Raw genomic sequence first — 12,075 nt, forward strand, 5'->3', positions numbered from 1 at the left:
AAGCAGGCTCTGCACCGTCAACATGGGGCTCGAACCCATGAACTGCAAAGATCATGACCTGAGCTGAAACTGAGAGTTGGATGCCTAACCAATTGAGCCGCTGAGGCTCCCCTATCCACCTACCTGTTTCTTAACCCCTGGCAGCCCATTTGTGTAGTTCTGTCACTTCAAGAATGTAATATAATTCTCTGGATATTCATCCAAGTTGTTGCATGTATCAACAGTTGGCTCCTTTTTATTGCGGAGTTGTCATCCATGGTGTGAATGTGCCACAGTTTGTTTAACTGTACCCCAGTCGAAGGACATCTGGGTGGTTTTCAGTTTAGGGTTATTATGAATAAACCTATGAGAATTCATGTAGAGGTTTTGTGTGAATATGAGTGGTCATTTCTTTGGTGTAAATGCTCAGGAATGCAACTGCTGAGTTGTACGGTAGTTACACGCTTAGTATTTTTAAGAAACTGCCAAACTCTTTTCCACAGTGTCTGGAGCATTTTATACTCCCACCAGCAATGCATGAACAATCCAGTTTCTTCACATTCTCGCTAGCATTTGATATTGTCACTGTTTTTTTTAATTTTTTAATTTTAGCCATTCTGTTAAGGGTGTGGTGGTTTTAATTTGCATTTCTCTATTGGTTAATGATGTTGAACGTCTTTTCATGTGCTCATTTGCCGTTTCCCCTCTTTGGTGAAGTGTCTTTGCCCATTTTCTAATTGGATGCTTTTGTTTTTTACTATTGAGTTTTGAGAGTTCTTCATATATTCTACAGATGAGTCCTCTGTTACATACATAGTTTGCAAATATGTTCCTATCAATCTTTAGCTTTTCTTTTCATCCCCTTAGCATGGTTTTTCACAAAGCAAAGGTTTTAATTTTGATGAAGTCACTTTACTAATTTTTTCTTTTAAGGGTCATACTTTAGGTATCTGAGAACTCTTTGATTAGTTCTAGATCCCAAAGGTTTCCTCCTGTTTTTTTGCCTAAAAATTTCCTAGCTTTACATTTTATATATAAGGCCTTGATCCATTTTTAGTTAATTTTTGTATACTGTGTAAAGGTTTTGTTTTTGTTTTTGTTTTTCTTCTAGATGTCTAGTTGTTCCAGCACCATTTGTTGAAAAGACCATCTTTTCCCTGTAACATTGCCCTTTTTTTGTACCTTCGTTAGAGTGGTTGGGCATATTTGTAGGGGTCTGTTTCTGGGTTTTCTGTTAATGTTCCATTGATCTATGGGTCTGTCCTCCCACCAGTACTACAGAGTCTGGATTACTGTAGGTATATACTAAATCCTGAAATTGTGTAAACTGACTCTTCCTGCTTTACTCTTTTTCAGAATTATTTTAGCTACTCTAGATCCTTTCTCTTTTCATATAAATTTTATTTTGTTTCATTTTGGGGGGAGGTCATTTACCTGAGTATTTTTTTTTAATTTATTTTTCATTTTTATTTATTTATTTATTGGCAAGTTAGCTAACATACAGTGTAGTTGTGGCTTCAGGACTAGATTCCTGTGATTCATCACTTACATACAGCACCCAGTGCTCATCCCAGCAAGTGCCCTCCTCCATGCCCATCACCCATTTTCCCCATCCCCTCTACCCCTCACCCCCGTCAACCATCAGTTTGTTCTTTGTATTTAAGAGTCTCTTATGGTTTGCCTTCCTCTCTATTTGTGTCTTATTTTTCCTTCCCTTCCCCTATGGTCTTCTGTTAAGTTTCTTAAATTCCACATGTAAGTGAAATCATATGATATCTGTCTTTCTCTGACTTATTTCATTTAGCATGATACCCTCTAGTTCCATCCACGTTGTTGCAAATGGCAAGATTTCATTCTTTTTCATTGCCAAGTAGTATCCCATTGTATATGTACCACATCTTCTTTATCCGTTCATCAGTCAGTGGACATTTGGGCTCTTTTCCATAATTTGGCTATTGTTGATAGCACTGCTGTGAACATTGGGGTACATATGCCCCTACGAATCAGCATTCCTATATCCTTTAGATAAATTCCTAGTAGTGCTATTGCTGAGTCATAGGGTAATTCTGTTTTTAATTTTTTGAGGAATTCCACACTGTTTTCCAGAGTGGCTGCACCAGTTTGCATTCCCACCAACAGTGCAAGAGGGTTCCCCTTTGTCCACATCCTCACCAGCATCTGTTGTTTCCTGAGTTGTTACTTGTAGCCACTCTGACTGGTGTGAGGTGGTATTTCAGTGTGGTTTTGACTTGTATTTCCCTGATGATGAGTGATGTTCAGCATTTTTTCATGTGTTTGCCATCTGGATATCTTCTTTGGAAAAGTGTCTATTCATGTCTTCTGCCCATTTCTTCACTGGATTATTTGTTTTTCAGGTGTTCTTTGTAGATTTTTGATATTAGCCCTTTATCCAATATGTCATTTGCAAATAATCTTCTCCCATTCCATTGGTTGCTTTTTAGTTTTGATTGTTCCCTTTGCTGTGCAGGAGCTTTTTTATCATGATGAGGTCCCTATAGTTCATTTTTGCTTTTATTTCCCTTGCCTTTGGAGACATGTCAAGTAAGAAGTTGCCTTGACTGAGGTCAAAGAGGTTGTTGCCTGTTTTCTCCTGTAAGATTTTGATGGTTTCCTGTCTCACATTTAGGTCTTTCATCCATTTTGAATTTATTTTTGTGTATGGTGTAAGAAAATGGTCCAGCTTCATTCTCCTGCATGTTGCTGTCCAGTTCTCCCAGCACCATTTGCTAAAGAGACTGTCTTTTTCCCATTGGATATTCTTTCCTGCTTTGTCAAAGATTAGTTGGCCATATATTTGTGGGTCCATTTCTGGGTTCTCTAGTCTATTCCATTGGTCTATGTGTCTGTTTTTGTACCAATACCATTCTGTCTTGATGATTACAACTTTGTAATACAAGCTAAAGTTTGGGATTGTGACACCTCCAACTTTGGTTTTCTTTTCCAACATTATGGCTGTTCAGGGCCTTTTGTGGTTCCATACAAATTTTAGGATTGTTTGTTCTAGCTCTGTGAAGAATGCTGGTGCTATTTTGATGGCGATTGCATTGAATGTGTAGATTGCTTTGCTAGTATCAACATTTTAACAATATTTGTTCTTCTAATCTATGAACATGGGATGCTTTTCCATTTCTTTGTGTCATCTTCAGTTTCTTTCATAAGCTTTCTGTAGTTTTCAGCATACAGATTTTTTTTTACCCCCTTGGTTAGGTTTATTTCCTAAGCATTTTATGGTCCTTGGTGCAATTGCAAATGGGATTGATTCCTTGGTATCTCTTTCTGTTGCTTCATTATTGGTGTATAGAAATGCAACTGATTTCTATACACTGATTTTATATCCTGTGACTTTGCTGAATTCATGTATCAGTTCTAGCAGTTTTTTTTTGTGAAGTCTTTCAGGTTTTCCATGTAGAGTATCATGTCATCTGTGAAAAGGGAAAGTTTGATTCTTCTTCTTTTTTTATTTTTTTAAGTTTATTTTTGCAGAGAGAGAGAGAGAGAGAGAGAGAGAGACAGAGCATGAGCATGAGCATGGGAAGGGCAGAGAGAGAGGGAGACACAGAATCTGAAACAGGCTCCAGGCTCGGAGCTGTCAGCACAGAGCCCAGCGCGGGGCTCGAACTCATGGACAGCAATATCATGACCTGAGCCGAAGTCGGACGCTCAACCGACTGAGCCACCCAGGCGCCCCTGAAAGTTTGATTCTTCTTTGCCAATTTGGATGCCTTTTATTTCATTTTGTTGTCTGATTGCTGAAGCTAGGACTTCCAATCCTATGTTAAACAACAGTGGTGAGAGTGGACATCCCTGTCGTGTTCGTGATCTCAGGCAGAAAGCTCTCAGTTTTTCCCCATTGAGGATGATATTAGCTGTGGCCCTTTCATATATATGGCTTTTATGATGTTAAGGTATGTTCCTTGTATCTTGACTTTCTTGAGGGTTTTTGTTAAGAAAGCATGCTGTATTTTGTCAAATGTTTTTTTCTGCATCTATTGGCAGAATCATATGGTTCTTATCCTTTTTCTGTTAATGTGATGTATCATGTTGATTGATTTGTGAATATTGAATCAGCCCAGCAGCCCAGGAATGAATCCCACTTGATCATGGCGAATAATTCATTTAATATACTGTTGAATTCAATTTGCTAGTGTCTTGTTGAGAATTTTTGCATCCAGGTTCATCAGGGATATTGGCCTGTAATTCTCCTTTTTAGTGGGGTCTTTGTCTGGTTATGGAATCAAGGTAATGCTGGCTTCATAGAAAGAGTCTGGAAGCTTTCCTTCCATTTCTGTTTTTTGGAACAACTTGAAAAGAATAGGTATTAAGTCTGCTTTAAATGTCTGGTAGAAGTTCCCTGGGAAGCCATCTGGCCCAGGACTCTGATATGTTGGGAGATTTTTGATAATCGATTCCATTTCTTTGCTGGTTATTGGTCTTCAGATTTTCTGTTTCTTCACTTTTGAGTTTTGGTAGTGTGTGGGTGTCTAGGAATTTGTCCATTTCTTCCAGATTGTCCAGTTTCTTGGCATATAATTTTCCATAGTATTCTCTAATAATTTGTTGTTTTTTTGTGGTGTTGGTTGTGATCTCTCCTCTTTCATTCGTGATTTTATCAATTTGGGTCCTCTCTTTTTTCTTTTTGAGAGGTCTGGCTAGGGGTTCATCAATTTTGTTTATTCATTCAAGAAACTGGCTCTTAGATTCATTGACCTATTGTTTTTTTGGATTCTGTATTGTTTATTTCAGCTCTAATCTTTATTATTTCTCTTCTGCTAGCTTTGGGCTTTCTTTACTGCTGCCTTTCTGGTTCCTTTAGGTTTGAGGTTAGGTGATGTATTTGGGATCGTTCTTGCTTCTTGAGATAGGCCTGGATTGCAATGTATTTTCTCTTCTGGGTTTTTTTTCAAGCCCAGCTATTAGTCTTATGACTGTTATTCTAAATTCTTGTTCATATATATAGTTTATATCTGTTTTGAACAATTCTCTGGCAGGCATTTCTTCTTGGAATTCCTTTTGTGGAGAATTCTTCCATTTTGTCATTTTGGTCAGGTTTCTGTCTTGTACGTGTTTTATATATTTTTATGTGTTTATTTTTATTTTTGAGAGAGAGGGCGAGAGACAGAGCATGAGTGGGGGAGGGGCAGAGAGAGACAGAGACAGAATCTGAAGTAAGCTCCTCCAGGCTCTCAGCTGTCAGCACAGAGCCTGCGACGCAGGGCTCGAACTCATGAACCGCAAGATCATGATCTGAGCCAAGGTTGGATGCTTAACTTACTGAGCCACCCAGGCACCCCTGTCACATACGTGTTTTAATAGCTTGTTATGTGTCCCATACCTGTGAGTGCTATATTTAAAACGGGTCATACGCTGTCCAGGGTCTGGCACTTCAGGAACTGTTTCCGGAGTGTGTTGTGTGCACTCTGTTGTGTATTTGGCTGCTGTATCCCACTGCTCATAGTGGTGGGTTGTTTGGACCTTCCACCAGGTGTGCTTTGACATGTTCATTGAAGCAACCCTGGAAAAAAGGAAAGGTGGGGGAACCTTATCCCAAACAAAGAGAACAATGAAAGGGGCAAAAAAAAAAAAAAAAAAAAGACCAGGCAGAGAATCAAAGAAACTATACGGCTTGATCCAGAGAAAGAGAGGAAAATAAAGAAAGAGATACAGGAAGTGTGTAAAAAGAATAGAGTGAAAATGCCTGATTAAACAAACAACCAAAGCAGAGAAAGGAAAAAAGATACATATACATATATATTATATTTTATATGTATCTGTATGTAATATATAGACATAATATATATATTATATATTTATATATATTATATAAGTCAGAATTGACCAAAAATCAAATCAGAAACTATGAGCCTGATTCCAAAGGGGGGGAAAAAAAGAGGAGGATAGAAAGAAAAAGAAGGAAAGAAAAGAAAACCCAACAGACTAACATACAAAACTGCAGGACAGTTGTCTTTTGGGGCCTGGGACTGGTGGCTCTGCTGGTCTGCAGGAGAGGCCGTCTGGCTCTGTCAGTGTCACTCTGGTTTGGTCAGTGTCAGTCCCACTCCAGTAGATAAGCAGTTACCAGGTACGGAGGGGCAGGGTTTGGTCAGTGTGTCGCCTCCACTGGGGGCTGCTGTCCTGTTCCCTGAAGCCCCACTGTGTTGGTGATGGGGAGAAAAATGGAGACGCCCCAGTCCCTCCTCCCTGGACCAGGGCTTGTCCCGGGCCTCCCAGGCGTTAGGCTAGTATTCAAAACCCAATGTCTTAAAGGATCCGCACCACACAGACCTGGTTCTAGGGTAACGCCACTCCACCCATCTGACAAAGGGCCTCTGGCTGGCCAGTTCCTGCAAGATCTTTTGTCCTTTGTGGGGGCAATAAATCCTCGAACCACGGTACTCGAGGGAGGGGACTGTCCTCTCCCAATGTGCCCCTGAGATCACTGCCGCGCCCAGGGGCTGACTCCCTTCCCCGCCAGGCATGCGCACTGGGCAGCGGCTCCGGGTACCGAGAAAGTCACACACCCTTGAAAACGCTGATCTTCAGCTCCTACGGCTGTTTGCAAAGTAGACACTGGCACTCTCCGTATTTCTCGTTCCCCAGTCCGTGGTCTGGAGAGGGTTTTCTCTTGTCCAAACACAATATCATACTTCCATAGCCTTTCTCTCCCTTTTGTCTCTCCACAGAAGGGGTTCCCTCCCCTCCATTCCTACACTGCCCATTTTATCTCTCCGAATTCACATACACAAACCTCTGTCCCATCAAGCTGCTCTGTCCACTTGTGGAGATTTTTCTGTGACTCTGCAGCCTGTATTCCTGGGTGTTCCAAATGTTCTCACCTCAAAACAGCTGTGTTTGAGGGATGAGGGAAATCCCAGTCCCCCTACTTCTCCGCCGTCTTAACTCCTCTCCGTATAAATTTTAGAACAATATTTGGTATATCTACAAAAACTCTTGGTGAGATTTTGATAAGAATGATATTAAACATGAATATCATTTGGAGAGGATTGACATTTTTACTATGTTGAGCTTTCTAGTTCATGAACTTGGTGACCTCTGACTTTATGTGGACCTTTTCATTTCTTTCACTAGCATTTTTTAGTTTTCAACATACTACATGTACATGTGTTCTTAGATTTCCACCTAAGTATTTCTGAGTTTGTTTCTTTGTTTTGCGGTTGTTTAGCGCCAATTTCTGAGGCCTGCCTCACTTGTAGGTTCCCAGTGAGACTGTAGACACAATGTAGCTTTCAGTTCTGTTTCCTGTGAGTCCTTTTCTCCTTTTGTGTAGTGCAGCAGTGGTTAGAAATTTGTGAAAATAAGGGGCGCCTGGGTGGCGCAGTCGGTTAAGCGTCCGACTTCAGTCAGGTCACGATCTCGCGGTCCGTGAGTTCGAGCCCTGCGTCAGGCTCTGGGCTGATGGCTCAGAGCCTGGAGCCTGTTTCCGATTCTGTGTCTCCCTCTCTCTCTGCCCCTCCCCCCTTCATGCTCTGTCTCTCTCTGTCCCCAAAATAAATAAACGTTGAAAAAAAAAAATTAAAAAAAAAAAAAGAAATTTGTGAAAATGAGTTCCCCGGTTCATTTGAATTAATCTTTTTCTTTCTTTTTCTCATCTTCTTCATGGTGGTGTTTATCCCTAAGAATTGGGCAGGACCCAGCTCTCTGGGACTCACCGATTGAAGAGATCTTTGTGCTCTGATAAGCTGCCCGCTAAGGATTAGATTCCATTGTCTGTTTCAGGAATGGTGGTTCCTTCCAAGACCAAAATAGTGTGCCATTTTTCTACTCTTGTATTGACCTGTGGACAGCCACACACCCTTCAAATAGTGCCCCGAGATGAGTACGACAACCCTACCAACAATTCCGCATCCTTGAGAGATGAGCACAATTACAGTTTGTCCATTCATGAGGTAAGCAGCTTCCCTTCTCTGTGTGCTCCTTTTCTGTCATTCCCACCCTTACTGATTCACTTCCTCTCATCTCCACCTTGACTTCTGTACTGTCCTTCCTTCCTCTGACAGTGCCCAATCCCATTAGTAATTATGAGGCTTAGATTAACTTGTAATAGGAAAGTTCTTTGTAAAGAGTAAACTGCCATGCACTAGGGCAAATTTTCTATGTTCACTGATGCTCGGTTTTCCTCTTGTAGCTCGGTCCCCAAGAAGAAGAGAGCTCTGGTGTCTCGTTTGAGAAGTCTGTGACCTCCAACAGGCAGACCTGCCAGGTGTTCTTGAGACTCACCCTGCATTCTCGTGGCTGCTTCCATGCCTGCATTTCATACCAAAATCAGCCAATCAATAATGGTGAATTTGACATCATTGTCCTAAGTGGTGAGTTGAAAGAAAAGCTCTGATTTAGTCCTGGTCCCAGGCCACTTGTTCTTTGTGTTGTCTGCGTTCTTCTGACCAACCTCACAAACATTTGCCATCTGAGCCACACTTGGCTTAGAGTCCTCTGGACTAAAGGTCTAGTGACAGGTCTTTCTTTTCCTCCCACGTCTCCTACTTTACAACCTTGTTCCTTGTTACTACTTCAGAGAATGAGAAGAATATTGTCGAACGCAACGTGTCCACCTCAGGAGTGAGCATTTACTTTGAGGCTTATCTTTATAATGCCACCAACTGTACCAGCACACCTTGGCACCTTCCCCCCATGCACATGAGCTCCTCCCAGCGCCGGCCTTCCACAGCCATGGAGGAGGAAGATGAAGACTCACCCTCTGAGTGCCAGACCCCTGAGAAGGTGAAGAAACCGAAGAAGGTGTACTGCTACGTGTCCCCAAAGGTTGGACCGCTCACTCTTGTCTCAAAATCCCCTTGCCTAAACCTGCATATATTTGGCGATCGGTAATAAAACCACAAAGCATTAGTGTGAGAGTCAGGGCAAGATCTTTGACTTGTAGGTTTTCTGGGATACCAAGAGAGGCTACTTAAGCTTGAGCAGAAGATTGCGCCCCCCCCCCCCACCCCCAGTTTTGCTGCACATGTTTGGACTGGACTGGATTAAGACTCTGTCTAGAAGGTCTGTGTACCTTGGTGCTTTAGAGCACCTGAGGCGTTCTGCCCTTTGATTGCTTCTGGGAAGGTGTTTCAAGGAATGGCTCTCAGAGTTTTAAAGAAAGCTACTTTTGACCATTAAAAATTTTTCACTAGTGTAAAAATTACTGTTGGCCCCTTCTGCTGTTTTGAAACAATTTGATCTTTCATTCTTGGATTCATGAAACCACAATAAATGCATGTCTCTCTCAGGCTACAAGATTGGAACACAGAAATTTTGGCAGAGGCAGGGAGGTGAACTTCCCAAGGCCCCTGAGCTAAGAGGCACTTTGTGTTAGGATTTTCTTTTGAGTATTTGTATTTTGCTTATTCATTCAGACCTCGGAAAACTGAGCTCTTGAAACATCCCATTCTATCCCTTTAATCTCATAACCAAAACTGAGTCCCAATTCCGTTCTACTTCAGACTTTGCTAAGTGTCATTAAAAGCTTGTCCTGCTTTGAACTAGGGGAGTGGGAATGAGGGCCAGGGTGAGGTACAGATGAAGCAAGTTTGACCACGAGGTGGTAATTGTTAAAGCTGATGATGGGTTCATCATACCATTTTCCCTTTTTTAGCATGTGTTTGAAATTTTCTTAATGAAGAGCTTGTTTTAAGTCAAGAAAAAGCCAGATCTGTACATTTAGATAACAGGTTTTTTTTAGATTAAAAGTGATTGGCTTTGTCTTTTTCTTTTTTATAATAGTATAAAGAGACCCTTCTTTATTCTCACCATTTTTATGTGCTTTTTTGTTTGCAACCACACAACCACCTTTACCCTCCCATCCCCCACCTGGCCTCCCATGGCAAATCCTGGATACCATTCTTTTTTTTTTTTTTAATGTTTATTTATTTTTGAGACAATGCGAGAGACAGAGTGCAAGCAGCGGAGGGGCAGAGCAGACAGAGGGAGGCACAGAATCTGAAGCAGGCTCCGGGCTCTGAGCTGTCAGCCCCGAGCCAGACGCGGGGCTCAAACTCACGAACTGTGAGATCATGACCTGAGCCGAAGTCGGATGCTTAATCGACTGAGCCACTCAGGGGCCCCCCTGGTTACCATTCTAATAGAGATAAAGCAGTGGGTAGGGGCCACAGGTATCTCCTGTCCATTGAGGAAGTCTGAGCAGCACTCAGCTGAACAGAAGGAGATTTTGATTGTTTCTAGGTAAAATGTTTACTCATAAAGTGAAAATCTGATCTCAGACATTTAGAACTGGTAGTAAGACTTGAATAGGAAGATTATGAAATGTCTCTGTGTGAAATTGCATTGTCAGAGTAATATTTTCAATTTGCCTGTTTTAAGATAGAATTGATGTTATTTATTTTATTTTAGTACTAAAAAAGTATCCTCTTTGTCCCTAGAGGGAAAGGGTTATGAGGAATGGAGGTAGGGACTCTGATTTTTTAATTACAGTACCCAGATAGACCCTTTTTATTTATCACTCACTTCCTTTTCTGTATGTTGTCCCTCCAGCAATTCTCAGTGAAGGAGTTCTACCTGAAAATCATTCCCTGGCGCCTTTATACCTTCCGAGTATGCCCAGGAACAAAAGTAAGTTGAACCTTACATTTGGTTTATGCTGAGCAGGCTTCCATTCTGGAATGTTTCAGCCTTTCGTTTATTTCTAGAAGGGCTTTTGGTGTTTCTGGAAGTTCTTACTGTGCACACGGAATTCATTGCCGGATAAAGAAAGGGTCGTCTTTTGTCCTCACAACGTGGCATGAAGAATACAGAAGTTCTAGAAAGACACATGCCTAAAGAAACAAGAATTAGTAGCAAATCAGAATTCTTCAACAGTTCTCTTTTGCCCCGAGACTAAGTTAATGGAGAAGGTGTTGGCAGTTCTGGCCCAAGCTTGGTTTTCCAACATGCTAAAGCTAACTCTTTTAGAATCAGCATTCTCATTTATTAAAAACATTTGTTTTAACTTTCCGAGCTTTTGGAATCTAAAGGCAAATTGCTTTCCTCCAGCCAGTTTGCCCAACCTCATCAGGTATTTGTATATCCTTCCTGCCTTCAACAGTGTATGTGTGTTTCTATGTGTATATGTACACACATACACACACACACACACACACACATTTACCTATAATAACCTTGATAGTTTTTTTTATTTGTTTAAATTCTCGTTAGTTAACATACAGCACAATATTGGTTTCAAGAGTACACCCTTCTTATATTTTATGTTAGGAGGTCTGTATTGTTAACCTGCGATCCTCACTAAAGGCAGTCTCTGTGACTCCAGTAATTTAACATAAGATCGGATTGTAGAGCACAGAGATGAAAAACATAGTGATACACTCCTAGTAGGTACTCACTTAGAGAAAACAGGCTTAACTTGTTGGTTGGTTGGTACTGAAGGTTAGGGATAGGGAAAGTTTTTGCTGGATTTGAGGGTTTTATACTAAACCTTTTCTTTTGTCCTTTGTTAGTTTTCATACCTCGGCCCCGACCCCGTTCATAAGCTCCTGACACTGGTGGTAGATGATGGCATTCAGCCGCCAGTGGAGCTCAGCTGTAAGGAGAGGAACATTCTAGCAGCCACTTTCATCCGCTCTCTCCATAAGAATATAGGTAAGATTGGACAGGGGTTCTGACAGGGAAGGCAGTGACCCCAGCCACGCTGGGCGTCTGAAGGTGTGGTGTGGACTGCACAGGTGTCTTGAGATGAGGCTGTGATCATGATGGATCTTCTTGCTCCTCAGGAGGCTCCGAGACCTTTCAGGACAAGGTGAACTTTTTCCAGCGAGAGCTTCGGCAGGTGCATATGAAAAGACCACATTCCAAAGTCACCCTGAAGGTCAGCAGACACACGTTGTTGGAATCGGTGCGTAAAGTTTCATTTCCGTTGTCAGTTGTCAGGATTTTGCAACTAGAAACCTCTTTGGTGTTTGGTTCTGTTCTGCAGGTTGAAACCCCAATTTCCCTTCTCTTTAAACATCTCTGTTAAAAACTGCTCTTCTCTTTGTTTGATTATGTACTAAGTTTGGAGTAGATTTGTTCAAGACCTGTTATTCAGGGGAGAGACTAGTTGACACGTCGGCT

The 12,075-nt window shown here is 41.5% G+C and overlaps 1 protein-coding gene across 5 annotated transcripts in view; it reads left to right on the forward strand.

The window, feature by feature from the left end:
• The window catches only part of AREL1 (apoptosis resistant E3 ubiquitin protein ligase 1), a 49,557-nt gene that overhangs the window by 27,063 nt on the left and 10,419 nt on the right, over positions 1-12,075 (forward strand). For all 5 annotated transcript variants that reach the window (XM_025919563.2, XM_086709262.1, XM_086709263.1 and 2 more), the window contains 6 exons: positions 7,735-7,904; positions 8,144-8,324; positions 8,531-8,778; positions 10,504-10,581; positions 11,463-11,604; positions 11,736-11,857. In XM_025919563.2, coding sequence (XP_025775348.1) covers positions 7,735-7,904; positions 8,144-8,324; positions 8,531-8,778; positions 10,504-10,581; positions 11,463-11,604; positions 11,736-11,857 — 941 coding nt within the window. The remainder of the gene's footprint in view (positions 1-7,734; positions 7,905-8,143; positions 8,325-8,530; positions 8,779-10,503; positions 10,582-11,462; positions 11,605-11,735; positions 11,858-12,075) is intronic.

This window comes from Puma concolor, chromosome B3 (genome assembly GCF_028749965.1).
Source record: "Puma concolor isolate L17-30 chromosome B3, mPumCon1.1.hap2, whole genome shotgun sequence".
Taxonomy (NCBI): Eukaryota; Metazoa; Chordata; class Mammalia; order Carnivora; family Felidae; genus Puma; species Puma concolor.